Source organism: Oryzias latipes, chromosome 17 (assembly GCF_053564925.1).
Source record: "Oryzias latipes strain Hd-rR chromosome 17, Olatipes_Hd-rR_3.1".
In the NCBI taxonomy this organism is placed as follows: Eukaryota; Metazoa; Chordata; class Actinopteri; order Beloniformes; family Adrianichthyidae; genus Oryzias; species Oryzias latipes.
The window spans coordinates 15,798,040-15,825,053 of NC_136253.1; the positions used below are offsets into that span (position 1 = coordinate 15,798,040).

General features: G+C 40.3%; 1 protein-coding gene across 1 annotated transcript; it reads right to left on the minus strand.

Moving 5' to 3' along the window:
* Positions 1 to 234: 234 nt before the first annotated feature.
* Positions 235 to 7,084, minus strand: LOC105356165 (uncharacterized). Its single transcript, XM_011486317.3, has 3 exons — positions 6,812 to 7,084; positions 6,020 to 6,211; positions 235 to 1,610 (listed from the first exon to the last, which is right to left on the minus strand). The coding sequence occupies exons 1-3, from the start codon at positions 7,044 to 7,046 to the stop codon at positions 841 to 843; spliced, it is 1,197 nt and encodes a 398-aa protein (XP_011484619.1). The 5' UTR covers positions 7,047 to 7,084; the 3' UTR covers positions 235 to 840.
* Positions 7,085 to 27,014: the final 19,930 nt, after the last annotated feature.

Sequence of the window (27,014 nt, forward strand, 5' to 3'; positions counted from 1 at the left end):
CATGCGTGTGTCAATGTTCTCCGGGCACTCCAGTTTCGTCCCAGCCAAAACATGCTTTATAGGTTAACTAATGATTCTAAATCGTGCCTAGGTGTGAGAGTGTGGTCCTGTGACTGACTGACAGCCTGCACAGAGCGTACCACATTAGCTGGGACAGGCTCCAGCAACCATGCGACTCCAAAAGACATTCAGCAGGTTCTGAAAATGGATGGAGAGAAAAAAAGCAAGTGATACTTTTAATGACCTGAAAATGCATTTATTTGTTTTTTTTACTGAAACCAATACAAAAGTCACAAAAAACAAATCCAACACATGAATTCACTACAGCATTAAATACAACTACGCACATCAACCACAATCTGAATGACAACATGTCCGATTTTCCTACTTTTGTGTTAATAAGCCACCAGACAGATGAAACCTTTACAGTCACTTCTGGACGTTCCTCAAAGCCCTTCCTTAATCTACCAGAGTCTGAACTGAATGAGGTTCATTCTCAAAACGAGGTTCATTTCTAGTTCCAGTGTCAATGCGTCTGTGTCGCATACGAGTAACCATTAAACCTGGAGTCGGGGCTGTAACATGAAGGGGCACACGACCCAGCTACGTTTGAACCTTAAACAACACATGCTAAAAAAGGTTTGGCTGAAAGTTCTACTAGTTTTAGATCTTAGATGGTCTTATGGTCATGGATGGCCAATAGATCCCAAGCATTTGCATTTCAGCGTAGAATCTCTTAAAACAGAAAATGGTGAGACTGAAACGTTTGGTCCTTTACACTGGACTAGACAGAAGGATCTTGTGATCTCTCAGAACCCCCCCAGTCCAGGCGTCTGAGCTTCAGAGTGGGGACTGCTCTAAGCAGTGGGCCTTCATATGGGTCTTCAGGTTATTTCTTCGGTTGAATTTTCTCCCACAGGTTGGGCACGTGAAGGGCTTCTCCCCTGTGTGCGTCCTCAGGTGACACAGCAGATTACAGCTCTGACTGAAGCTCTTTCCGCAGATCTGGCAGGAGAAGGGCTTCTCGCCCGTGTGGGTTCGCATGTGGCTGGACAGGTCTCCACTCCGAGTGAATCTTCGTCCACAGTGGCTGCAGGAGAAGGGCTTCTCGCCCGTGTGAGTCCTCATGTGGACTTTCAGACTGCCGCGCTGATTGAAGCATTTCCCGCACTCGTGGCAGAAGTAGGCACTCTCGGCCGGTTCATAGGGCCTTGTCTGTCTTCTCAGCGTGGACGTATGAGACGAGAAGGTCCTGCTGGGACTCCTCCTGTCAGACGTCTCACTGGTGTCTGTCAGACGTTGGGTCTCTGAGAGAGGACAGGTACCTGCACCCATGCTGTTCTTCGTCCTTAGCTTTGCAGCTGTGGTTGATCTGGAGGGCTCAGTGTTGCTTCTTTGCTGATCCTGATTCTCCTCTCCGGAACAATTGTCGGGCGGAAGCTGATGACTGGGGAATTCTGCGTCACAGAGGTGTCCTTCCTCAAAGGCATCAGTCTTCAGCGCCACCTGATCTTCCTCCTCCTCCTCCTCCTCTTTGATCTGTGGAAGCTCCATTTCCTCCTGCTTCAGACTGGACTCCTCCTCTTTGAGTTTAGGAGGCTGGTGGAGATCTGTGGGGAACAAAGGGGGGGACGGTTAAACTTTACTTCTGACAACATCTGATGGATGAGCTGGAACATGTTTACCACAACAATCAGCCCAACGTTAAGACTAAACAGCTGGAAATAAACAAAACACAAGGAGGAATGATTGTCATTTTTGGCTGAAGGTGAGATTATCCAGAACAGATCTATTGCTCATAAGTTCAGCTTTTGTTTTTTTTGAGGTTTTATTTTCATTTTAGAGTTCAAGTCATTGATTTTTAAGCATCCGCCCCAAACTGTCACCCCTTTCAGACCACTTTCAATGACATCCAGAACTTTAAAGTCTGTTCATCAGAACCCTACCACCTTCATCACCATCATCATGACCTCAACTATCATTGATATCTTCACTCCCATCCTCTTACATCGGTGTTTTTAACCAGCATGCCGCGGTTTACTACCGTGTCGTGGAAAGTTATTTACTTTCACTTAACTGGTCTAAACCATTAACCATCACCAGTATATCAGCTCTGTGTTCCTTCAAACAGGCTCAGGTTTCACACAGAGTAGTGAATATGACAGATCATAAAATACATTAGTCTTTGTGTTTGATTTCTATTTAAGACACTTTGATAAAAAAAAATAACTGCATCACAACGTTGGCAAATTTCTCTTATTCTGGAAAAAATTCGACCTCTTAAACTTTCTCCGCCAATCATTCTTGGAGGCTTCATCCTGTACGTCATCAATTGAACCAATCGGACGTCCTCACTTCCTTGTTCTGACGTGGCTCATAAAGTTTCTCAGTTATAACAGAAATAACAGCTAAAGTTCAAGTTTAGCGGAACAGCTTCCCACCAGAGCCGGGGTCAGACCGTATTAGGCCTGCACAATATACCGCAAATTTATCGTTATCGCAATATCCAGCTCTGCAATATGCATATCGCACAAGACGGCAAATATCGCAATAAATCGCAAACCCAAAATGTGTTAAAACAATCTTCTAGCACGGGCATCGTCAAATGGCAGACCGCGGTCCGAGTCCGGACCGAGTGACGAGTCTGCCCGGACCGGATTTGATATTAAAAAAAATATTTGTTCATGCGCAGCTAATCTAGTAATTGTGACAGGAGCGTCATCAATAGCCAAGCCAATCAAATCGATTGTTTACCTTTCAGCAACAGCGAGTTTGAGAGAGAGATAGAGAGATGAGAGAAAATGGTTTGCTCAAAAATGAGAAAAGTAGATGCTAAAAACCGAACTTTTACAGATGAATGGACGGACAAATACATGTTTATTCTGCCTGCAGCCAGTTCTAAACCTTTGTGTCTCATATGCTGTGAAAATGTGGCGTTAATCAAAAGTGGCAACGTTAAGCGTCTATGAGACCAAACACGGGTCGTTTGAGGAAATGTACCTGCAGAAGTCCGCAGTGAGGGCAAGTAAAATCATCAAATTGAAAGCACAGTATTACAGGTCTACTCGTGACATCACGCATGCATTTACCGGGCAGCAACGTGTAAATGAGTGTTCGTTAAAGATCGCGTGGATTTTGGCGCAACACAAGAAAGCATTCAGCGATGTGACAGTTGTAAAGGAGTGCTTAAATGAGGCTGCAGAAAGTGCTGGCAGGACAGTTACATGCCCATTTCTCTCACTAGGAAAGAAAGATTGAAAGGGAGTAAGGAAAGTTTGAAAAGAGAGATGCAAAAGGAAGCTGCTCAAAGTTCTGCACTTTCTTATTCAGTAAATTCTGCCCTGTTCTATTTTACTTGAAACGTTTCCTGTGTTATTTTATTTAAAATGTAGTTCATGTTTTAAAAAGGTGGGAGCTCAAATGTCTTTTTAAATTTTTTTCTTGAAGATTAAAAGCACTTTTATTTTATTCAAAAGATTCTGAATGTTTTACATTACTTGAAATAGGCCCTAAGTTCAGGCTGCTCAAAGCTGTGTTTGCACTTTTTATTTATTTTATTCAGAATAATTTCAGTGTTGTTTTCCATTCAGTATTATTTTCCATTCAAGTGCCATACAAGTTCAGACTCTTCGGTATGTTAAAATCATATTACTTTGAAAACAGTTGAAATGTAACAATAAATTATATAGAAATGTATGTGCGTTATTGATTTTATTAACATGAGGGTACATTATGTTAAGTGACAACATAAGATCCGGACCTTTGCTGGGAGAAAATTTTAGGAACTGGACCTTTTTGAATTTTAATTGAATACCCCTGTTCTAGCAGTTTGAAGCATGTAACGAATCAAATAAATCCCTTTATGCTTTGACCAATCAGATAGACGCCTTCCCATTGTTGACCAATCAGATGGAGGCCTATTATGTTAGATGTTTGTCACCTATGTCGACGAGGGTCATTTGGAGTATAATTTTTAAACTGTTGCAATGAAATGGGAATGATGTTTTTCTTTATTTTTCTATTTGTTTATTTACTGCAAATTTATCGTTATCGCAATATTGATCACTAATATCGCAAGTTTTCCTCATATCGTGCAGCCCTAGTTCATACTAGGTCACGTTTAAGTTGTGGGCCTCTATCTTTTTTCTTCATTGTTCATTTATGTTTTGGCCACAGCTATAGGTCTTAACTTTTTCTCCTTTTTGAAAAAGACTTGGATTTTAAGTTATGTTGACTTATTTAATAACACTTGCAGTCAAATGGAAATGTAGGAGACACCAACCTATTTTATTCCTGGGCATCTATATAAACTTTTTGTAATCATTCATCATAGTTTTGGCAAGTTCTATGGTAAATATATTTTCTTCTTTTTGAATAAAACTTGCACGTTAATTTAAGTTGTGTTGAATTATTTGAATAAAACTCACACTGAAACCAAAATGTATTGGTATTTTTGCTTTTCTATTTTTCCATTTATCGCAAGTCATACCGTCATCGCAGTTTCAAACACTGATATCGCATATCGCAGATTTTTCTAATATCGTGCAGGCCTAGACCGTATAAAAAGTGCATAAAATAATGACGATGGGAGTCTGTCCACCATCAGCACATCTGTTTGTTCACTTCATTTCCCATGGTGCATTTGGTTAATGTGACAGCATCTCTTACTGCACTACTGCTGACCTTTATGCAGCACAAAAAACGCAAAAAAAACAGTCTGTTCCAACAGTTTGCTAATCTTGATGAAAGCAGGAGAAGAGTTTAGTTCTCCTCCAAGGTTTGTGTTGAAGCACAAAGGAATTCTTAACAGGCAGAGATTCTAGTGTTTGCTCCAAGTTATCTTTCTAACTCAAACAACTGCTTTCTAATCATTTTTGGACTGAAAGACAAATTCTTTTTCAGGCTTCAAGCACTTTTGAAAAAAATTAGGCTGGAGGGACAAACAACTGCTTTAACATTTGTAAATCCCCCTAACAGCCTTTTGCTGAAAATAATGATTGAAACTTTTGCAACTTTCATGAAAAACAGATTCAACTTTGAGCTTTTTGTGCCTCAACCATTTAAAGAAATGCTTGTAAGGTCCTAGAGAGACTGGTGTCAAATGACAGACAACAGAGTTTTTCCTTTTAAATCGGTTTCTGGTGTGCTTTGAGATTTTTGTCAAGAAAAGAAGTGTACTATGGCTCAAAAATACTGGAAAGAAAATACTATAAAATATTGCCCTAGATCCTAAAAATTATCATGACTGTCCTCACCTTCATCACTTTCATGATCATCAAAGCCTCTATCACCATAACCCCTGTCACCACTATAATTTTAAAAATCCAAACCTCTATTGACAGCATAACCTCCTTCACCATTAAAAACTTTGCTCTGATACCCAACATCACTATCATTCACTCTTTCCCCATCAAGATGACTATAACCCTCAAAATCATCATCATAACATCCATTATTATTTTCCCTACTTCCTCAATGCAGCGTCTTTCAGCATAACTGATCATTATAACTTCCTTCATGAACAAAACTTCAGTCATTATTAGAGATTGTATCACCCTCAATTCATAATGACAGTCTGTCAGTTCTGTTTTTAGTTTGCCTCTGGGTCATCCTGATACATAAATGCCATGAGCACCATCATCAAAACTTCAATCTTTATAATCTTTACACCCAAACACACACACAAAATTACAGATATAAATTAAATGCTTTCCAACTAATCAAAGAGAGAGTTTACAGCACATCATGCTCTCAACAGTTTTTCACAAAAAAAACTTCTCTGAGACAGTCCAATCTTGACATCATCATTAATGAGCATGCCACGCCCCTTTGTCACAGACATGGTGGGACACTTGTCAATTCTCATCAAATCTACAATTTTCTGGATCAGATCCACCTGACAACAGGCCTGTGACATTCTGATTGGATGGTCATCAAATCTCCAAATCAAATTGAATGAAGGAAACTATCATTCTATTTTAAGGAATACTTACTAAAACTGCATCCGACCTTTACAGACCTGCTCTGTGAAGCTCCAGTTCTGGTTCCCAGATGTTCTCCAGCAGACAGCTCATCTCCTCTTCCTCCTGCTGTTCTGGGACCTGTGGAGGTTCTGCTTCCTTCTGGTTCTGGCTGCAGCTCCTCTCCTGGTTAAAGAGCTGCTGGTCAGCGACAGTCTGTTTCTGCTTCCACGTGTGTTTCTGTTGGAGGTCTGCAGCAGAAATAAAACATTCAGCTTCAAAGGAGAAGAAATAATCCACATTCTGATGTGTGGACAGAAAGATTCATCAACGTCTACACAGAATGGATGTTTTTGTTGTTTTTTAAAGAATCCACAAAAGCAAACATGGAAGGCAGTTTAGTCTGTGTCATTACAGAGAAGCTTCGTCTGGACAGAGCATGCTGTGCAGTCTGCAAAATGTTTATCTGTTTCCATGGAGACACACTCAAATGATGAGTGGATGTTTTTCAGGATCCACGGCTGATTCTGTTCCTGCATCACTGCAGCTCATCAAAGGCTTATTTCAGAAACAGAAGAATAGAAATTTTTGTTCTCTTTCACAGATAGGGTCAAAGGCAGGAGTCATACTCCACCACAAAAACAAAATATTGATGGTCAATGAGTGGTAATCGGTTAGGGTGGACCGTCTTCTTCATAAACGATCTATGTTCTTCATGCAGAGCTCTGCTTGGCTTTTTTCATGAAGTCCAAAAACAAGACGAAAAATTAAATGAATGCAAAACCACGGAGGTGCGGACCTTTAGAATGGAAGCAGGCTGATTCAATGCCTCCATTCATCGTTCATAGTACCTGCTGTGTTTGTGTTTCTTTTCCAGCTGCTACTATCCAGCAGTCTGCGCTGACGATCCATCTCTTCCTCATACTGGATGATGGTTTTCTCAAACTGTCTGAAGATTTCTTCAGCAGCAGCAGTGAGTCGCTCGCTGATAAACTCTCTCAGAGACTGAACTGAAGACATCGCTGCTGCAGCTGCAACTCTATTCAGCGGAGAATCCACAACACAGCAGCCTGCAGGCTCATACATGCTAAGCTAAGAAAACTTCCGGGTGACACAAAATCTCGAGTTGTGAATGTTGAGATGAAGATCTCGCGAGATTTCGGAGTGCTGCCTGTGCTGCCTCTGGGCTTGGTATGGAGGGCTCAAAATGTCTAAATGTTCTGTATCCCTTGTGCTATCCTAGGCACTGAAACGTTGGGAGTTGGGTCATCTAGACCCAATAGACAGTGTGTTGAACCTTTTTTCTTCAATGATTTGTGATCTTCACTGGTGTCCATGGATTACATGAAATCTTTCCACCTTTATCCACCTTTGTCATGGTAGGGAGAACACGTCAATGTAAGGGTGGGGTTTATGGAGTCCTATACTGTTCATAATTAAATAAATAAATATTTAATTCAATAAATAAATATGGCCTCATGCAAATACACAATCAACCAATAAATCTCTCATAAATATATAAAAAATCATGAAATTGTGAAAAACCTGGACACAGATTTTAAATTAGCCATTATATCATTCAATATATTTCATTTTGCTTTAAAAACCGGTTCATTATTTTAAAACAGTATTTTAAAATATTCATTTTTAATCATGTGGAATATTATTATAATTGTGTCTTTTTTCAGAAGCTCGTATTTCAAAATCAATATTTTCCTAAGTAGCTTTGTTTTTGTTTCATGTTGCTGTTTTTCACAATGGCATATTTATTTCATGAAGAGCTTTTTCAGGAGAATGAGTCTATCTGTCAATCAGTGAAAATGGGCGGGATCTAAACGCTCATTGGCTCATTCATGGAAATCGACTCATATTCCTCGATACCTGCTTAGCGGTGTGCCAGTCAGAGAGATGACATATTTCAGCGATATCTGCGCGGCTTTGCTGACATTACAGATCAAATAGAGACAAACTATCTGTCTGCTGCAGAAGATGCAAACATGGACGACTCTGTTTTTGTAGTTTGAGGGTTTGTGTGGACCAAACCACAGAGGAGCTTCGGTGGTCCAAATCTTGGTGTCCCCCGTTGAAACACCCCTCATTCTTACGCCATTCACTCAGAGCTCACATCGTGCCTCACACTGTGTTGGCTCACAGGAGGCGAGCTGGCGGACCGACAGACTCAGACCAGGCAGCTGCGCAAAATCGAACAAGCCTGCTGAGGCCTCCTAAACCTTATGATATTATTTTATTTTCAATGAGACAATGATTATAATCAGGTCCTCTGATTTTATTTTTTCCCTCCCGGGAATATGTTGAACCTGCGATGACGTTTCTGACCGTGTTTGGAAAACGCAGCGGAGATCCGGGATTGATTGAGCAATTCTGCAGCCAGGGCTTACTCCAAGAATCAAGCTCTGTACTTTGGAGGAAACCTTTTTTTACTATTACTTTTCCGGGGAACACGGCAAACAGACCCTTAACTTGCGCTCACACACACACACACACACACACACACACTCTTGCGCTGCCTGGGCTCTCTGATGCACGTGATTTAAGACGTAGTTTGACTGCAGGACCTGAAGCAGAGACTCTCTGGGATGATCTCATGAACTCAAACATGGAAACATTGTTATCATGTGGAACTATTCAAAATAAATAAACCTGATCTTTTAACACTCCATGTACATTGTGCATCCATGCATTGTTACTGAGATAAGCACAGGCAACCGCTCCATGTGGCTATAAGGCTAAAAACATTAGCTGGTTGCCCCTCACATACGCGGCATGTTGCATTCATGGAACTCCAGTTCATAAAAGTTTTGTGGAACTCCAATAACCACCCAGCCTAACTTAGGCCACTACTTTATGTTCATGAGAAGATGAAAATTGCCGAACCGACCATAAAATCGCCTGAATTATGCACACTCGCCCAAAGCCACTTTTATCCGCAAATTTAGAACAAAAACTGCCCAATTTCTGGTAACACTGTGGATGTGTTGAAGTGCATACTCCCCCTAGTGTTGAGGAGTCGGCATTGCGCCGTCAAGTTCGCTGAAGCATCTTCGATCGATGTAGTCAGGGTGCTGCTGCTCATGTCTGAGTAAAGGAGTAACCAATCACAAAAGTGTCTCCGCCTTGTCTAGTTTGACTGACAGACAGATCCATTCTCCTGAAAAAGCTCTTCATGAAATAAATACGCCATTGTGAAAAACAGCAACATGAAATAAAAACAAAGCTACTTTGGAAAATATTGATTTTGAAATCCAAGGTTCTGAAAAAAGACGAAGAATTTTAATAATATTCCACATGATTAAAAATGAATATTTTAAAATGCTGTTTTAAAATAATGAACCGGTTTTTAAAGCAAAATGAAATATAATGGCTAATTTAAAATCTGTGTCCAGGTTTTTCACAATTTCATGATCTTTTTATATATTTATGAGATATTTATTGGTTGATTGTGTATTTGCATGAGGTCATATTTATTTATTGAATTAAATATTTATTTATTTAATTATGAACAGTATAGGACTCCATAGGGGTTATCTAAGATAGCACAAGGGTTAAACAATTAGTGAAATAAATAATAATAATAATATTATTTTATATACTCATGTAGACCTACTTTACAAATTATGGTACTTTTATTAGGAAAAAAATTAAGCATTTCATTTCATCACATATCAGAAAATGCCACAAGATCCACCAATGAAATAAATAAACTAATATATTTTGTAAAATTAAAGAGCCAACGAGATTCATAAAGACTCCACAATGTCAACCATGGACTTTAAAACAATCTTTTGTGTTCATGAAATTACTAATTTGTTCTTACAAATTGTGTCATTGGTCAAACATAGTTGTAAAATGCTCAAATAAATAATTGAATTGGGGATAAAATGCAGCTTAACTCCACAGACCACAGAGTTCTTGTGCAAGAGTGCAGCAAGCACTCAACAGACAAATTATTTTCTTCAATCTTTGTTTATTTACTTTATTTGTAATTGTCAAATTAAAACATCAATAAAGTAGCCATTAAAATCTTCACGGAAATAATTTGTTGTGATAAATGATAACCTTAATTAAAGCCGCAAGCGGCGTTGTATGGCCCGCAGACGCAACCCACCTTCCACGCCCAATTCTACGCAACACCGCGGCCCTCTCCGCCCTCACCGCCCACAAATTAAAAGCTAGTCAAGGCTGGATTTGCTAATAATGCTAACTATGCTAACTATGCTAATGTGACTAAAAGTCCTAGCATAGCGATTAGCATAATCAACTCTCTCAGAAAAACACATTACCTAAAATGCTAACTATGCTAACTATGCTAGCTATGCTAATGTGGCTAAAAGTGCTAGCATTGCGATCAGCATCTTCAACTTACCCAGAAAAAAACATTACCTAAAATGCTAATTATGCTAACTATGCTAGTTATGCTAACATAGCTAAAAGTGCTAGCATAGCGATCAGCATCATCAACTGACTCAGAAAAACACATTACCTAAAATGCTAATTATGCTAACTATGCTAGCTATGCTAACATAGCTAAAATTGCTAGCATAGCGATCAGCATCATCAACTGACTCAGAAAAACACATTTCCTAAAATGCTAATTATGCTAACTATGCTAGCCATGCTAATGTGGCTAAAAGTGCTAGCATAGCGATCAGCATCATCAACTGACTCAGAAAAACACATTACCTAAAATGCTAATTATGCTAACTATGCTAGTTATGCTAACATAGCTAAAAGTGCTAGCATAGCGATCAGCATCATCAACTGACTCAGAAAAACACATTCCTCCATTGGTGAGAGTTATATGTCATAAGTTGCTAAAAAGCCCACTTTTTCCAAAATGGCGGCTTTTCTGTTGATTTTATCTCCATAGCAACCATTTTATGTTTTGGTCCCCTCGGGAGGACGAACAGATTGACGTCAGTTTCGGACAAATCGGTAAAAGTAAACTTTTTGTCGTCCTTAGCAACAGTGGTTTTATGCTAACCACGCCCACATTCCTTATATGTCCATATCCAGTTTTTTTCAATGTATTCAGTTTCAGGCATTAATGCATGCATTCAATTTTCACTGTATTGTATTGAAATGCATGGGAGTTATAACAGTGCGCCACTTTGCTAGCTTGCCACGCGCACGCCGTTCAAAATCTACAACTTCTAATTCCAACATTTTTTACACAGTAGCTTGCCATTGATGCCCAAAAAGTTTTGAGATGATCGAAGAAAATTCCAACGACAAGTTTACGTTTGAATCTGGTGGTTAAGGTGTTTTTTATAGAAAATTCAAGATGGCCGCCTTTTCCCGAGGTCAAAGGTCGACGAAACTCCAAAGGTGATTGTAGACTTACGCTAGGGACATGCGAGTCAAATTTCGTGAAAATCGCTCGAAAAAAAGTTCATTTTTCCATATCGTGTAAAAACGCGAAAAACTCAAAATGGCAGATTTTGTCACAAAATGGCCGCCAAACCGTAGGTCGTGTGGCCATCACGTAATGATTTCAAAACTTTCTTTGGATATACCCGACAAAGTTATCTGGGTTTCGTTAGCCGATTCTTAAAAATAAAATCCGAAAAAATTTTTTTTTGCCGAGTCAGCACTTTTTTTTGCGACGGTTTTTTGTTTACCACGGCCACATTCCTTTATCGATTTTGTCGTATGTGACATCGTTTTGTTCAGTGTGGGCCAGGGTATCGCATATTTCAGTTTCAGGCTATTCCGATAAAATATGTGCGAGCTAGCTAAAATGGCGACGGTTGCGAATTCGCCACGCGCACGCGTTTCAAATTCTACAACTTCTAATTCCAACATTTTGTCCACAGTAGCTTGCCATTGATGCCCGAGAAGTTTCAAAAAGATTGATAAAAATCCCTAGGACGAGTTTTCTTTTGTATCCGTTACTAAAGTTGCTTTTTTATGAAAATTCAAGATGGCCGCCCCTTGCCAAGGTCAAAGGTCAACAAAACTTCTTTGGTAGTTGTAGAATCGTGTTTGTGGCATGTGTGTGCAATTTCGTGAAAATCGCTTGAACAAAAGTGTCGTTTTCCCATATTGTGAAAAAACACGAAAATCGCCATTTCTCTGAGTTCGCCACAAAATGGCCCCCAAGCCGTAGGTCGTGTGGCCATCCCATAATGATTTCAGAACTTCTTTGGGATATCTCCAACACACGTGTTTTGGTTTCGTTGCTCTAATTTGAAATATTTTTTTTTGGCCCCATAAGCGATTTTCGGCCCATTCATTTTTTTTACGGGAACGCTCGCTGTGATGTCATCGACTTCGGGGGGGTGACGTTCTCTTTGCCGAAAATTCATTTTCAATTTATCCCAGATGTGTGCCAATTTTGGTGAGTTTTCGGGTATGTGGCGGGGGTCAAAATTAAGCTCAAAGACGCCGTTAGTGTGCAAGAAGAATAATAATTAAATTTTCACTGTATTGTATTGAAATGCATGGGAGTTATAACAGTGCGCCACTTTGCTAGCTTGCCACGTGCACGCCGTTCAAAATCTACAACTTCTAATTCCAACATTTTTTCCACAGTAGCTTGCCATTGATGCCCAAAAAGTTTTGAGACGATCGAAGAAAATTCCAACGACAAGTTTACGTTTGAATCTGGTGGTTAAGGTGTTTTTTATAGAAAATTCAAGATGGCCGCCTTTTCCCGAGGTCAAAGGTCGACGAAACTCCAAAGGTGATTGTAGACTTACGCTAGGGACATGCGAGTCAAATTTCGTCAATATCGCTCGAAAAAAAGTTCATTTTTCCATATTGTGTAAAATCGCGAAAAACTCAAAATGGCAGATTTTGGCACAAAATGGCCGCCAAACCGTAGGTCGTGTGGCCATCACGTAATGATTTCAAAACTTTCTTTGGATATACCCGACAAAGTTATCTGGGTTTCGTTAGCCGATTCTTAAAAATAAAATCCGATTTTTTTTTTTTGCCAAGTCAGCACTTTTTTTTGCGATCGTTTTTTGTTTACCACGGCCACATTCCTTTATCGATTTTGTCGTATGTGATATCGTTTTGTTCAGTGTGGGCCAGGGAATCGCATATTTCAGTTTCAGGCTATTCCGATAAAATATGTGCGAGCTAGCTAAAACGGCGACGGTTGCGAATTCGCCACGCGGACGCGTTTCAAATTCTACAACTTCTAATTCCAACATTTTGTCCACAATTGATTGCCATTGATGCCCGAGAAGTTTGAAAAAGATCGAAAAAAATCCCTAGGACGAGTTTTCGTTTGTATCCGTTACTAAAGGTGCTTTTTTATGAAAATTCAAGATGGCCGCCCCTTGCCAAGGTCAAAGGTCAACAAAACTTCTTTGGCAGTTGTAGAATCGTGCTAGTGGCATGTGTGTGCAATTTCGTGAAAATCGCTCAAACAAAAGTATCGTTTTCCCATATTGTCAAAAAACACGAAAATCGCCATTTCTCTGTGTTTGCCACAAAATGGCCGCCAAGCCGTAGGTCGTGTGGCCATCCCATAATGATTTCATAACTTCTTTGGGATATCTCCAACACACGTGTTTTGGTTTCGTAACTGTATTTCGAAATATTTTTTTTTGGCCCCATAAGCGATTTTAGGCCCATTCATTTTTTTGACGGGAACGCTCGCCGTGATGTCATCATCGTGGGGGGGGGTGATGTTCTCTTTGCCGAAAATTCATTTTCAATTTATCCTAGGTGTGTGCCAATTTTGGTGAGTTTTCGGGTATGTGGCGGGGGTCAAATTTGCGATCTACGGATCCGTTAGAAACGGGAATAATAATAAAGCCGCAAGCGGCGTTGTATGGCCCGCAGACGCAACCCGCCTTCCACGCCCAACTCTACGCACTACCGCGGCCCTCTCCGCCCTCACCGCCCACAAATTAAAAGCTAATCAAGGCTGGATTTGCTCATAATGCTAACTATGCTAACTATTCAAATGTGACTAAAAGTCCTAGCATAGCGATCAGCATAATCAACTCTCTCAGAAAAACACATTTCCTAAAATGCTAATTATGCTAACTATGCTAGCTATGCTAATGTGGCTAAAAGTGCTAGCATAGCGATCAGCATCATCAACTGACTCAGAAAAACACATTACCTAAAATGCTAATTATGCTAACTATGCTAGCTATGCTAATGTGGCTAAAAGTGCTAGCATAGCAATCAGCATCTTCAACTGACTCAGAAAAACACATTACCTAAAATGCTAATTATGCTAACTATGCTAGTTATGCTAACATAGCTAAAAGTGCTAGCATAGCGATCAGCATCATCATCTGACTCAGAAAAACACATTACCTAAAATGCTAATTATGCTAACTATGCTAGCTATGTTAATGTGGCTAAAAGTGCTAGCATAGCGATCGGCATCATCAACTGACTCAGAAAAACACATTCCTCCATTGGTGAGAGCTATATGTCATAAGTTGATAAAAAAACCCACTTTTTCCAAAATGGCGGCTTTTCTGTTGATTTTATCTCCATAGCAACCATTTTATGTTTTGGTCCCCATGGGAGGACGAACAGATTGACGTCAGTTTCGGACAAATCGGTAAAAGTAAACTTTTTGTTGTCCTTAGCAACAGTGGTTTTATGCTAACCACGCCCACATTCCTTATATGTCCATATCCAGTGTTTTTCAATGTATTCTGATTCAGGCATTAATGCATGCATTCAATTTTCACTGTATTGTATTGAAATGCATGGGAGTTATAACAGTGCGCCATTTTGCTAGCTTGCCACGCACACGCCGTTCAAAATCTACAACTTCTAATTCCAACATTTTTTCCACAGTAGCTTGCCATTGATGCCCAAAAGGTTTCGTGACGATCGATGAAAATTCCAACGACAAGTTTACGTTTGAATCCGGTGGTAAAGGTGTTTTTTATAGAAAATTCAAGATGGCCGCCTTTTCCCGAGGTCAAAGGTCGACGAAACTCCAGAGGTGAATGTAAACTTACGCTAGGGACATGCGAGTCAAATTTCGTGAAAATCGCTCGAAAAAAAGTTCATTTTTCCATATTGTGTAAAAACGCGAAAAACTCAAAATGGCAGATTTTGGCACAAAATGGCCGCCAAACCGTAGGTCGTGTCGCCATCACGTAATGATTTCAAAACTTTCTTTGGATATACCCGACAAAGTTATCTGGGTTTCGTTAGCCGATTCTTAAAAATAAAATCCGAAATTTTTTTTTTTTGCCGAGTCAGCACTTTTTTTTGCGATCGTTTTTTGTTTACCACGGCCACATTCCTTTATCGATTTTGTCGTATGTGACATCGTTTTGTTCAGTGTGGGCCAGGGTATCGCATATTTCAGTTTCAGGCTATTCCGATAAAATATGTGCGAGCTAGCTAAAATGGCGACGGTTGCGAATTCGCCACGCGCACGTGTTTCAAATTCTACAACTTCTAATTCCAACATTTTGTCCACAGTAGCTTGCCATTGATGCCCGAGAAGTTTCAAAAAGATCGATAAAAATCCCTAGGACGAGTTTTCGTTTGTATCCGTTACTAAAGGTGCTTTTTTGCGAAAATTCAAGATGGCCGCCCCTTGCCAAGGTCAAAGGTCAACGAAACTTCTTTAGTTATTGTAGAATCAGGGTCTTGGCATATGTGTGCAATTTCGTGAAAATCGCTTAAACAAAAGGGTCGTTTTCCCATTTTGTCAAAAAACATGAAAATCGCCATTTCTCTGTGTTCGCCACAAAATGGCCGCCAAGCCGTAGGTCGTGTGGCCATCCCATAATGATTTCATAACTTCTCTGGGATATATCCAACACGCGTGTTTTGGTTTCGTAACTGTATTTCAAAATATTTTTTTTTGGCCCCATAAGCGATTTTCGGCCCATTCATTTTTTTTACGGGAACGCTCGCTGTGATGTCATCGACTTCGGGGGGGTGACGTTCTCTTTGTCGAAAATTCATTTTCAATTTATCCCAGATGTGTGCCAATTTTGGTGAGTTTTCGGGTATGTGGCGGGGGTCAAAATTAAGCTCAAAGACGCCGTTAGTGTGCAAGAAGAATAATAATTAAAGCCGCAAGCGGCGTTGTATGGCCCGCAGACGCAACCCGGTTTCCACGCCCAACTCTACGCACCACCGTCAACCCTTTCCGCCCTCACCGCCCACAAATTAAAAGCTAGTCAAGGCTGGATTTGCTAATAATGCTAACTATGCTAACTATGCTAATGTGACTAAAAGTCCTAGCATAGCGATTAGCCTCATCAATTGACTCAGAAAAACACATTACCTAAAATGCTAATTATGCTAACTATGTTAGCTATGCTAACATAGCTAAAAGTGCTACCATAGCGATCAGGATCCTCAACTGACTCAAAAAAAACCATTTCCTAAAATGCTGATTATGCTAACTATGCTAACTATGCTAATGTGGCTAAAAGTGCTAGCATAGCGATCAGCATCATCAACTGACTCAGAAAAACACATTTCCTGAAATGCTAATTATGCTAACTATGCTAGTTATGCTAACATAGCTAAAAGTGCTAGCATAGCGATTAGCGTCATCAACTGACTCAGAAAAACACATTCCTCCATTGGCGAGAGCTACATGTCATAAGTTGATAAAAAACCCACTTTTTCCAAAATGGCGGCTTTTCTGTTGATTTTATCTCCATAGCAACCATTTTATGTTTTGGTCCCCTCTGGAGGACGAACAGATTGACGTCAGTTTCGGACAAATGGGTAAAAGTAAACTTTTTGTTGTCCTTAGCAACAGTGGTTTTATGCTAACCACGCCCACATTCCTTATATGTCCATATCCAGTGTTTTTCAATGTATTCTGTTTCAGGCATTAATGCATGCATTCAATTTTCACTGTATTGTATTGAAATGCATGGGAGTTATAACAGTGCGCCACTTTGCTAGCTCGCCACGCGCACGCCGTTCAAAATCTACAACTTCTAATTCCAACATTTTTTCCACAGTAGCTTGCCATTGATGCCCAAAAAGTTTCGACCCAATCGATGAAAATTCCAACGACAAGTTTACGTTTGAATCTGGTGGTAAAGGTGTTTTTTATAAAAAATTCAAGATGGCCGCCTTTTCCCGAGGTCAAAGGTCAACGATACTCCAGAGGTGATTGTAGACTTACGCTAGGGACATGCACGTCAAATTTCGTGAAAATCGCTCGAAAAAAAGTTCATTTTTTCATATTGTGTAAAATCGCGAAAAACTCAAAATGGCATATTTTGGCACAAAATGGCCGCCAAACCGTAGGTCGTGTCGCCATCACGTAATGATTTCAAAACTTTCTTTGGATATACCCGACAAAGTTATCTGGGTTTCGTTAGCCGATTCTTAAAAATAAAATCCGAAAAAAATTTTTTTTGCCGAGTCAGCACTTTTTTTTGCGATCGTTTTTTGTTTACCACGGCCACATTCCTTTATGGATTTTATCGTATGTGACATCATTTTATTCAGTGTGGGCCAGGGTATCGCATATTTCAGTTTCAGGCTATTCCGATAAAATATGTGCGAGCTAGCTAAAATGGCGACGGTTGCGAATTCGCCACGCGCACGCATTTCAAATTCTACAACTTCTAATTCCAACATTTTGTCCACAGTAGCTTGCCATTGATGCCCGAGAAGTTTCAAAAAGATTGATAAAAATCCCTAGGACGAGTTTTCGTTTGTATCCGTTACTAAAGGTGCTTTTTTATGAAAATTCAAGATGGCCGCCCCTTGCCAAGGTCAAAGGTCAACAAAAATTCTTTGGTAGTTGTAGAATCGTGTTTGTGGCATGTGTGTGCAATTTCGTGAAAATCGATTAAACAAAAGTGTCGTTTTCCCATATTGTGAAAAAACACGAAAATCGCCATTTCTCTGAGTTCGCCACAAAATGGCCGCCAAGCCGTAGGTCGTGTGGCCATCCCATAATGATTTCATAACTTCTTTGGGATATCTCCAACACGCGTGTTTTGGTTTCGTTGCTCTAATTTGAAATATTTTTTTTTGGCCCCATAAGCGATTTTCGGCCCATTCATTTTTTTTACGGGAACGCTCGCCGTGATGTCATCGTCATGGGGGGGGTGACGTTCTCTTTGCCGAAAATTCATTTTCAATTTATCCCAGATGTGTGCCAATTTTGGTGAGTTTTCGGGTATGTGGCGGGGGTCAAATTTGCGATTAACGGATCCGTAAGAAAGAAGAAACGTAATTAAAGCCGCAAGCGGCGTTGTATGGCCCGCAGACGCAACCCGGTTTCCACGCCCAACTCTACGCACCACCGTCAACCCTTTCCGCCCTCACCGCCCACAAATTAAAAGCTAGTCAAGGCTGGATTTGCTAATAATGCTAACTATGCTAACTATGCTAATGTGACTAAAAGTCCTAGCATAGCGATTAGCCTCATCAATTGACTCAGAAAAACACATTACCTAAAATGCTAATTATGCTAACTATGTTAGCTATGCTAACATAGCTAAAAGTGCTACCATAGCGATCAGGATCCTCAACTGACTCAAAAAAAACCATTTCCTAAAATGCTGATTATGCTAACTATGCTAACTATGCTAATGTGGCTAAAAGTGCTAGCATAGCGATCAGCATCATCAACTGACTCAGAAAAACACATTTCCTGAAATGCTAATTATGCTAACTATGCTAGTTATGCTAACATAGCTAAAAGTGCTAGCATAGCGATTAGCGTCATCAACTGACTCAGAAAAACACATTCCTCCATTGGCGAGAGCTACATGTCATAAGTTGATAAAAAACCCACTTTTTCCAAAATGGCGGCTTTTCTGTTGATTTTATCTCCATAGCAACCATTTTATGTTTTGGTCCCCTCTGGAGGACGAACAGATTGACGTCAGTTTCGGACAAATGGGTAAAAGTAAACTTTTTGTTGTCCTTAGCAACAGTGGTTTTATGCTAACCACGCCCACATTCCTTATATGTCCATATCCAGTGTTTTTCAATGTATTCTGTTTCAGGCATTAATGCATGCATTCAATTTTCACTGTATTGTATTGAAATGCATGGGAGTTATAACAGTGCGCCACTTTGCTAGCTCGCCACGCGCACGCCGTTCAAAATCTACAACTTCTAATTCCAACATTTTTTCCACAGTAGCTTGCCATTGATGCCCAAAAAGTTTCGACCCAATCGATGAAAATTCCAACGACAAGTTTACGTTTGAATCTGGTGGTAAAGGTGTTTTTTATAAAAAATTCAAGATGGCCGCCTTTTCCCGAGGTCAAAGGTCAACGATACTCCAGAGGTGATTGTAGACTTACGCTAGGGACATGCACGTCAAATTTCGTGAAAATCGCTCGAAAAAAAGTTCATTTTTTCATATTGTGTAAAATCGCGAAAAACTCAAAATGGCATATTTTGGCACAAAATGGCCGCCAAACCGTAGGTCGTGTCGCCATCACGTAATGATTTCAAAACTTTCTTTGGATATACCCGACAAAGTTATCTGGGTTTCGTTAGCCGATTCTTAAAAATAAAATCCGAAAAAAATTTTTTTTGCCGAGTCAGCACTTTTTTTTGCGATCGTTTTTTGTTTACCACGGCCACATTCCTTTATGGATTTTATCGTATGTGACATCATTTTATTCAGTGTGGGCCAGGGTATCGCATATTTCAGTTTCAGGCTATTCCGATAAAATATGTGCGAGCTAGCTAAAATGGCGACGGTTGCGAATTCGCCACGCGCACGCATTTCAAATTCTACAACTTCTAATTCCAACATTTTGTCCACAGTAGCTTGCCATTGATGCCCGAGAAGTTTCAAAAAGATTGATAAAAATCCCTAGGACGAGTTTTCGTTTGTATCCGTTACTAAAGGTGCTTTTTTATGAAAATTCAAGATGGCCGCCCCTTGCCAAGGTCAAAGGTCAACAAAAATTCTTTGGTAGTTGTAGAATCGTGTTTGTGGCATGTGTGTGCAATTTCGTGAAAATCGATTAAACAAAAGTGTCGTTTTCCCATATTGTGAAAAAACACGAAAATCGCCATTTCTCTGAGTTCGCCACAAAATGGCCGCCAAGCCGTAGGTCGTGTGGCCATCCCATAATGATTTCATAACTTCTTTGGGATATCTCCAACACGCGTGTTTTGGTTTCGTTGCTCTAATTTGAAATATTTTTTTTTGGCCCCATAAGCGATTTTCGGCCCATTCATTTTTTTTACGGGAACGCTCGCCGTGATGTCATCGTCATGGGGGGGGTGACGTTCTCTTTGCCGAAAATTCATTTTCAATTTATCCCAGATGTGTGCCAATTTTGGTGAGTTTTCGGGTATGTGGCGGGGGTCAAATTTGCGATTAACGGATCCGTAAGAAAGAAGAAACGTAATTAAAGCCGCAAGCGGCGTTGTATGGCCCGCAGACGCAACCCGCCTTCCACGCCCAACTCTACGCACCACCGCTGCCCTCACAGCCCGCAAATTAAAAGCTAGTCAAGGCTGGATTTGCTAATTATGCTAACAAAGCTAACTATGCTAAAGTGGCTAAAAGTGCTAGCATTGCGATCAGCATCATCAACTGACTCAGAAAAACACATTACCTAAAATGCTAATTATGCTAACTATGCTAGCTATGCTAATGTGGCTAAAAGTGCTACCATAGCAATCAGCATCATCAACTGACTGAGAAAAACACATTATCTAAAATGCTAATTATGCTAACTATGCTAGCTATGCTAATGTGGCTGAAAGTGCTAGCATTGTGATCAGCATCATCAATTGACTCAGAAAACACATTACCTAAAATGCTAATTATGCTAACTATGCTAGCTATGCTAATGTGGCTAAAAGTGCTAGCATTGCGATCAGCATCTTTAACTGACTCAGAAAAAAACATTATATAAAATGCTAATAATGCTAACTATGCTAGCTATGCTAATGTGGCTAAAAGTGCTAGCATAGCGATCAGCATCATCAACTGACTCAGAAAAACACATTACCTAAAATGCTAATTATGCTAACTATGCTAGCTATGCTAATGTGGCTAAAAGTGCTAGCATAGCGATCAGCATCTTTAACTGACTCAGAAAAAAACATTATATAAAATGCTAATAATGCTAACTATGCTAGCTATGCTAATGTGGCTAAAAGTGCTAGCATAGCGATCAGCATCATCAACTGACTCAGAAAAACACATTACCTAAAATGCTAATTATGTTAACTATGCTAGCTATGCTAATGTGGCTAAAAGTGCTAGCATAGCGATCAGCAACATTAACTGACTCAAAAAAACACATCACCTAAAATGCTAATTATGCTATCTGTGCTAGCTATGCTAATGTGGCTAAAAGTGCTAGCATAGCGATCAGCATCATTAACTGACTCAGAAAAACACATTATCTAAAATGCTAATTATGCTAACTATGCTAGCTATGCTAATGTGGCTGAAAGTGCTAACATTGTGATCAGCATCATCAATTGACTCAGAAAATACATTACCTAAAATGCTAATTATGCTAACTATGCTAGCTATGCTAATGTGGCTAAAAGTGCTAGCATAGCAATCATTATCATCAATTGACTCAGAAAAACACATTAGCTAAAATGCTAATTATGCTAACTATGTTAGTTATGCTAACATAGCTAAAAGTGCTAGCATAGCGATCATCATCATCAACTGACTCAGAAAAACACATTCCTCCATTGGTGAGAGCTATGTGTCATAAGTTGATAAAAAACCCACTTTTTCCAAAATGGCGGCTTTTCTGTTGATTTTATCTCCATAGCAACCATTTTATGTTTTGGTCCCCTCGGGAGGACGAACAGATTGACGTCAGTTTCGGACAAATCGGTAAAAGTAAACTTTTTGTTGTCCTTAGCAACAGTGGTTTTATGCTAACCACGCCCACATTCCTTATATGTCCATATCCAGTGTTTTTCAATGTATTCAGTTTCAGGCATTAATGCATGCATTCAATTTTCACTGTATTGTATTGAAATGCATGGGAGTTATAACAGTGCGCCACTTTGCTAGCTTGCCACGCGCACGCCGTTCAAAATCTACAACTTCTAATTCCAACATTTTTTACACAGTAGCTTGCCATTGATGCCCAAAAAGTTTTGAGACGATCGAAGAAAATTCCAACGACAAGTTTACGTTTGAATCTGGTGGTAAAGGTGTTTTTTATAGAAAATTCAAGATGGCCGCCTTTTCCCGAGGTCAAAGGTCGATGAAACTCCAGAGGTGATTGTAGACTTACGCTAAGGACATGTGCGTCAAATTTCGTGAAAATCGCTCGAAAAAAAGTTCATTTTTCCATATCGTGTAAAAACGCGAAAAACGCAAAATGGCATATTTTGGCACAAAATGGCCGCCAAACCGTAGGTCGTGTCGCCATCACGTAATGATTCCCAAACTTTCTTTGGATATACCCGACAAAGTTATCTGGGTTTCGTTAGCCGATTCTTAAAAATAAAATCCGAAAAATTTTTTTTTTGCCGAGTCAGCACTTTTTTTTGCGACGGTTTTTTGTTTACCACGGCCACATTCCTTTATCGATTTTGTCGTATGTGACATCGTTTTGTTCAGTGTGGGCCAGGGTATCGCATATTTCAGTTTCAGGCTATTCCGATAAAATATGTGCGAGCTAGCTAAAATGGCGACGGTTGCGAATTCGCCACGCGCACGCGTTTCAAATTCTACAACTTCTAATTCCAACATTTTGTCCACAGTAGCTTGCCATTGATGCCCGAGAAGTTTCAAAAAGATCGATAAAAATCCCTAGGACGAGTTTTCGTTTGTATACGTTACTAAAGGTGCTTTTTTAAGAAAATTCAACATGGCCGCCCCTTCCCAAGGTCAAAGGTCAACGAAACTTCTTTGGTTATTGTAGAATCAGGGTCTTGGCATGTGTATGCAATTTCGTGACAATCGCTTAAACAAAAGTGTCATTTTCCCATATTGTCAAAAAACACGAAAATCGCCATTTCTCTGAGTTCGCCACAAAATGGCCGCCAAGCCGCAGGTCGTGTGGCCATCCCATAATAATTTCATAACTTCTTTGGGATATCTCCAACACGCCTGTTTTGGTTTCGTAACTGTATTTTGAAATATTTTTTTTTGGCCCCATAAGCGATTTTCGGCCCATTCATTTTTTTGACGGGATTGCTCGCCGTGATGTCATCATCGTGGGGGGGGTGACGTTTTCTTTGCCGAAAATTCATTTTCAATTTATCCTAGGTGTGTGCCAATTTTGGTGAGTTTTCGGGTATGTGGTGGGGGTCAAATTTTGGCTCAAAGTGGAAGAAAGAAAGAAGAAGAATAATAATGAAACGAAGCAGAAACAATATAGAAGTTTTTGCAGTCAGGTGGCCTATGTATTTCAATGCGGCCTGTCTTTTACTATAGGCTGGGCATGTCTTTTTGGCTTTAAACCCGTCTTTTGAGGGCTTTTTGGGGCTTTTTTGTGTTTTTGTCGTCATTTTTGCGACTACAATTTTGTCGTTTGTGCGGGGGTGTTGTGCGTGTGTGTGTTTATTTTTGTTCCGTTACACAATTGTCGTGTCGTTGTGTGCTTTGGGCGACTTTTGACTCAATTTTTTGGCGTTTTGACGCGTTTTTTTGACGTTTTGGACTTTTTGAGTGTTCGACCCTCGTACCAGTTACAATATGGTCCTTGCAGTCTATGACTGCTGCGGGCCATAATTAAAGCCGCAAGCGGCGTTGTATGGCCCGCAGACGCAACCCGCCTTCCATGCCCAACTCTATTCACCACCGTCCTCACCGCCCACGTTGATAAAGGCTAGTAAAAATTGTTTAAAATGCTAATTATGCTAACTATGCTAGCTATGCTAATGTGGCTAAAAGTGCTAGCATAGCGATCAGCATTATCAACTGACTCAGAAAAACACATTCCTCCATTGGTGAGAGCTATATGTCATAAGTTGATAAAAAAACCACTTTTTTCAAAATGGCGGCTTTTCTGTTGATTTTATCTCCATAGCAACCATTTTATGTTTTAGTCCCCTCGGGAGGACGAACAGATTGACGTCAGTTTCGGACAAATCGGTAAAGGTAAACTTTTTGTTGTCCTTAGCAACAGGGGTTTTATGCTAACCACGCCCACATTCCTTATATGTCCATATCCAGTGTTTTTCAATGTATTCAGTTTCAGTCATTAATGCATGCATTAAATTTTCATTGTATTGTATTGAAATGCATGGGAGTTATAACAGTGCGCCACTTTGCTAGCTTGCCACGCCCACGCCATTCAAAATCTACAACTTCTAATTCCAACATTTTTTCCACAGTAGCTTGCCATTGATGCCCAAAAAGTTTCGAGACGATCGATGAAAATTCCAACGACAAGTTTACGTTTGAATCTGGTGGTAAAGGTGTTTTTTATAGAAAATTCAAGATGGCCGCCTTTTCCCGAGGTCAAAGGTCGACGAAACTCCAAAGTTGATTGTAGACTTGCGCTAGGGACATGCACATCAAATTTCGTGAAAATCGCTCGAAAAAAAGTTCCTTTTTTCATATTGTGTAAAAACGCGAAAAACTCAAAATGGCAGATTTTGGCACAAAATGGCCGCCAAACCGTAGGTCGTGTCGCCATCACGTAATGATTTCAAAACTTTGTTTGGATATACCCGACAAAGTTATCTGGGTTTCGTTAGCCGATTCTTAAAAATAAAATCCGGAAAAATTTTTTTTTGCAGAGTCAGCACTTTTTTTTGCGATCGTTTTTTGTTTACCACGGCCACATTCCTTTCTCGATTTTGTCGTATGTGACATCGTTTTGTTCAGTGTGGGCTAGGGTATCGCATATTTCAGTTTCAGGCTATTCCGATAAAATATGTGCGAGCTAGCTAAAATGGCGACGGTTGCGAATTCGCCACGCGCACGCGTTTCAAATTCTACAACTTCTAATTCCAACATTTTATCCACAGTAGCTTGCCATTGATGCCCGAGAAGTTTCAAAAAGATCGATAAAAATCCCTAGGACGAGTTTTCGTTTGTATCCGTTACTAAAGGTGCTTTTTTATGAAAATTCAAGATGGCCGCCCCTTCCCAAGGTCAAAGGTCAACGAAACTTCTTTGGTTATTGTAGAATCATGGTCTTGGCATGTGTGTGCAATTTCATGAAAATCGCTTAAACAAAAGTGTCGTTTTCCCACATTGTCAAAAAACACGAAAATCGCCATTTCTCAGACTTCGCCACAAAATGGCCGCCAAGCCGTAGGTCGTGTGGCCATCCCATAATGATTTCATAACATCTTTGGGATATCTCCAACACGCGTGTTTTGGTTTCGTAACTATATTTAAAAATTTTTTTTTTTGGCCCCATAAGCGATTTTCGGCCCATTCATTTTTTTTACGGGAACGCTCGCCGTGATGTCATCGACGTGGGGGGGGTGATGTTCTCTTTGCCGAAAATTCATTTTCAATTTATCCCAGATGTGTGCCAATTTTGGTGAGTTTTCGGGTATGTGGCGGGGTCAAATTTTCGATCAACGGATCCGTTAGAAAGAAGAAGAAAAAGAATTAAAGCCGCAAGCGGCGTTGTATGGCCCGCAGACGCAACCCGCCTTCCACGCCCAACTCTACGCACCACCGCCTCCATGCCCAAATCTACGCACCACCGCCTCCCTCACCGCCCACTTTTGATAAAGGCTAATCAAAACGGCATTTGCTAATTATGCTAACTATGCTAACTATCCTAATGTGGCTAAAAGTGCAAGCATAGCGATCAGCATCATCAACTGACTCAGGAAAACACATTTTTAAAAATGCTAATTATGCTTACTATGCTAGTTATGCTAACACAGCTGAAAGTGCTAGCATAGCGATCAGCATCATCAACTGACTCAGAAAAACACATTACCTAAAATGCTAATTATGCTAACTACGCTAGCTATGCTAATGTGGCTAAAAGTGCTAGCATAGCGATCAGCATCATCAACTGACTCAGAAAAACACATTCCTCCATTGGTGAGAGTTATATGTCAGTAGTTGCTAAAAAACCCACTTTTTTCCAAAATGGCGGCTTTTCTGTTGATTTTATCTCCATAGCAACCATTTATGTTTTGGTCCCCTCGGGAGGACGAACAGATTGACGTCAGTTTCGGACAAATCGGTAAAAGTAAACTTTTTGTCGTCCTTAGCAACAGTGGTTTTATGCTAACCACGCCCACATTCCTTATATGTCCATATCCAGTGTTTTTCAATGTAATCTGTTTCAGGTATGAATGCATGCATTCAATTTTCATTGTATTGTATTGAAATGCATGGTAGTTATAACAGTGCGCCACTTTGCTAGCATGCCACGCACACGCCGTTCAAAATCTACAACTTCTAATTCCAACGTTTTTTCCACAGTAGCTTGCCATTGATGCCCAACGTTGGTTATTGGTTTCGTTAGTCGATTCTCAAAAAAAAGTTCCGAATATTTTCATTTTTGCCGAGTCGGCACATTTTTTTGCGACGGTTTTTTGGTTTCAAAATCTACAACTTCTAATTCCAACATTTTATCCAGAGTAGCTGGCCGTTGGTGCCCGAAAAGTTACGAGACGATTGATGAAAATTCCAACGACGAGTTTTCGTTTGTATCTGGTGCTAAAGGTGCTTTTTTGAGAAAATTCCAGATGGCGGCCTTTTCCCAAGGTCAAAGGTCAACGACACTTCTGGGGTGTTTGTAGACTGGAGCTGGCAGCAAGTGTGTGCAATTGCGTGAAAATCGTTCAAACAAAAGTGTCTTTTCCCCATATTGTGGGAAAACACGAAAATCGCCAATTCTCAGAGTTCGCCACAAAATGGCCGCCAAGCCGTAGGTCGTGTGGTCGTCCCATAATGCTTTCAAAACATCTTTGGGATATCCCCGACACGTGTGTCTTGGTTTCGCGGCCGTATTTTGAAGTACATTTTGTTCGGCCCCATACGCGATTTTCGGCCCATTCATTTTTTTGACGGGATCGCTGGCCGTGATGTCATCGTCTTCGGGGGGGTGACGTTGACTTTGTGGAAAATTCATTTGCAATTTATCCCAGGTGTGTGCACGTTTTGGTGACTTTTCGAGCATGCGGCGGGGGTCAAATTCTCGCTGAAAGGCGGCGAAGTCGTCG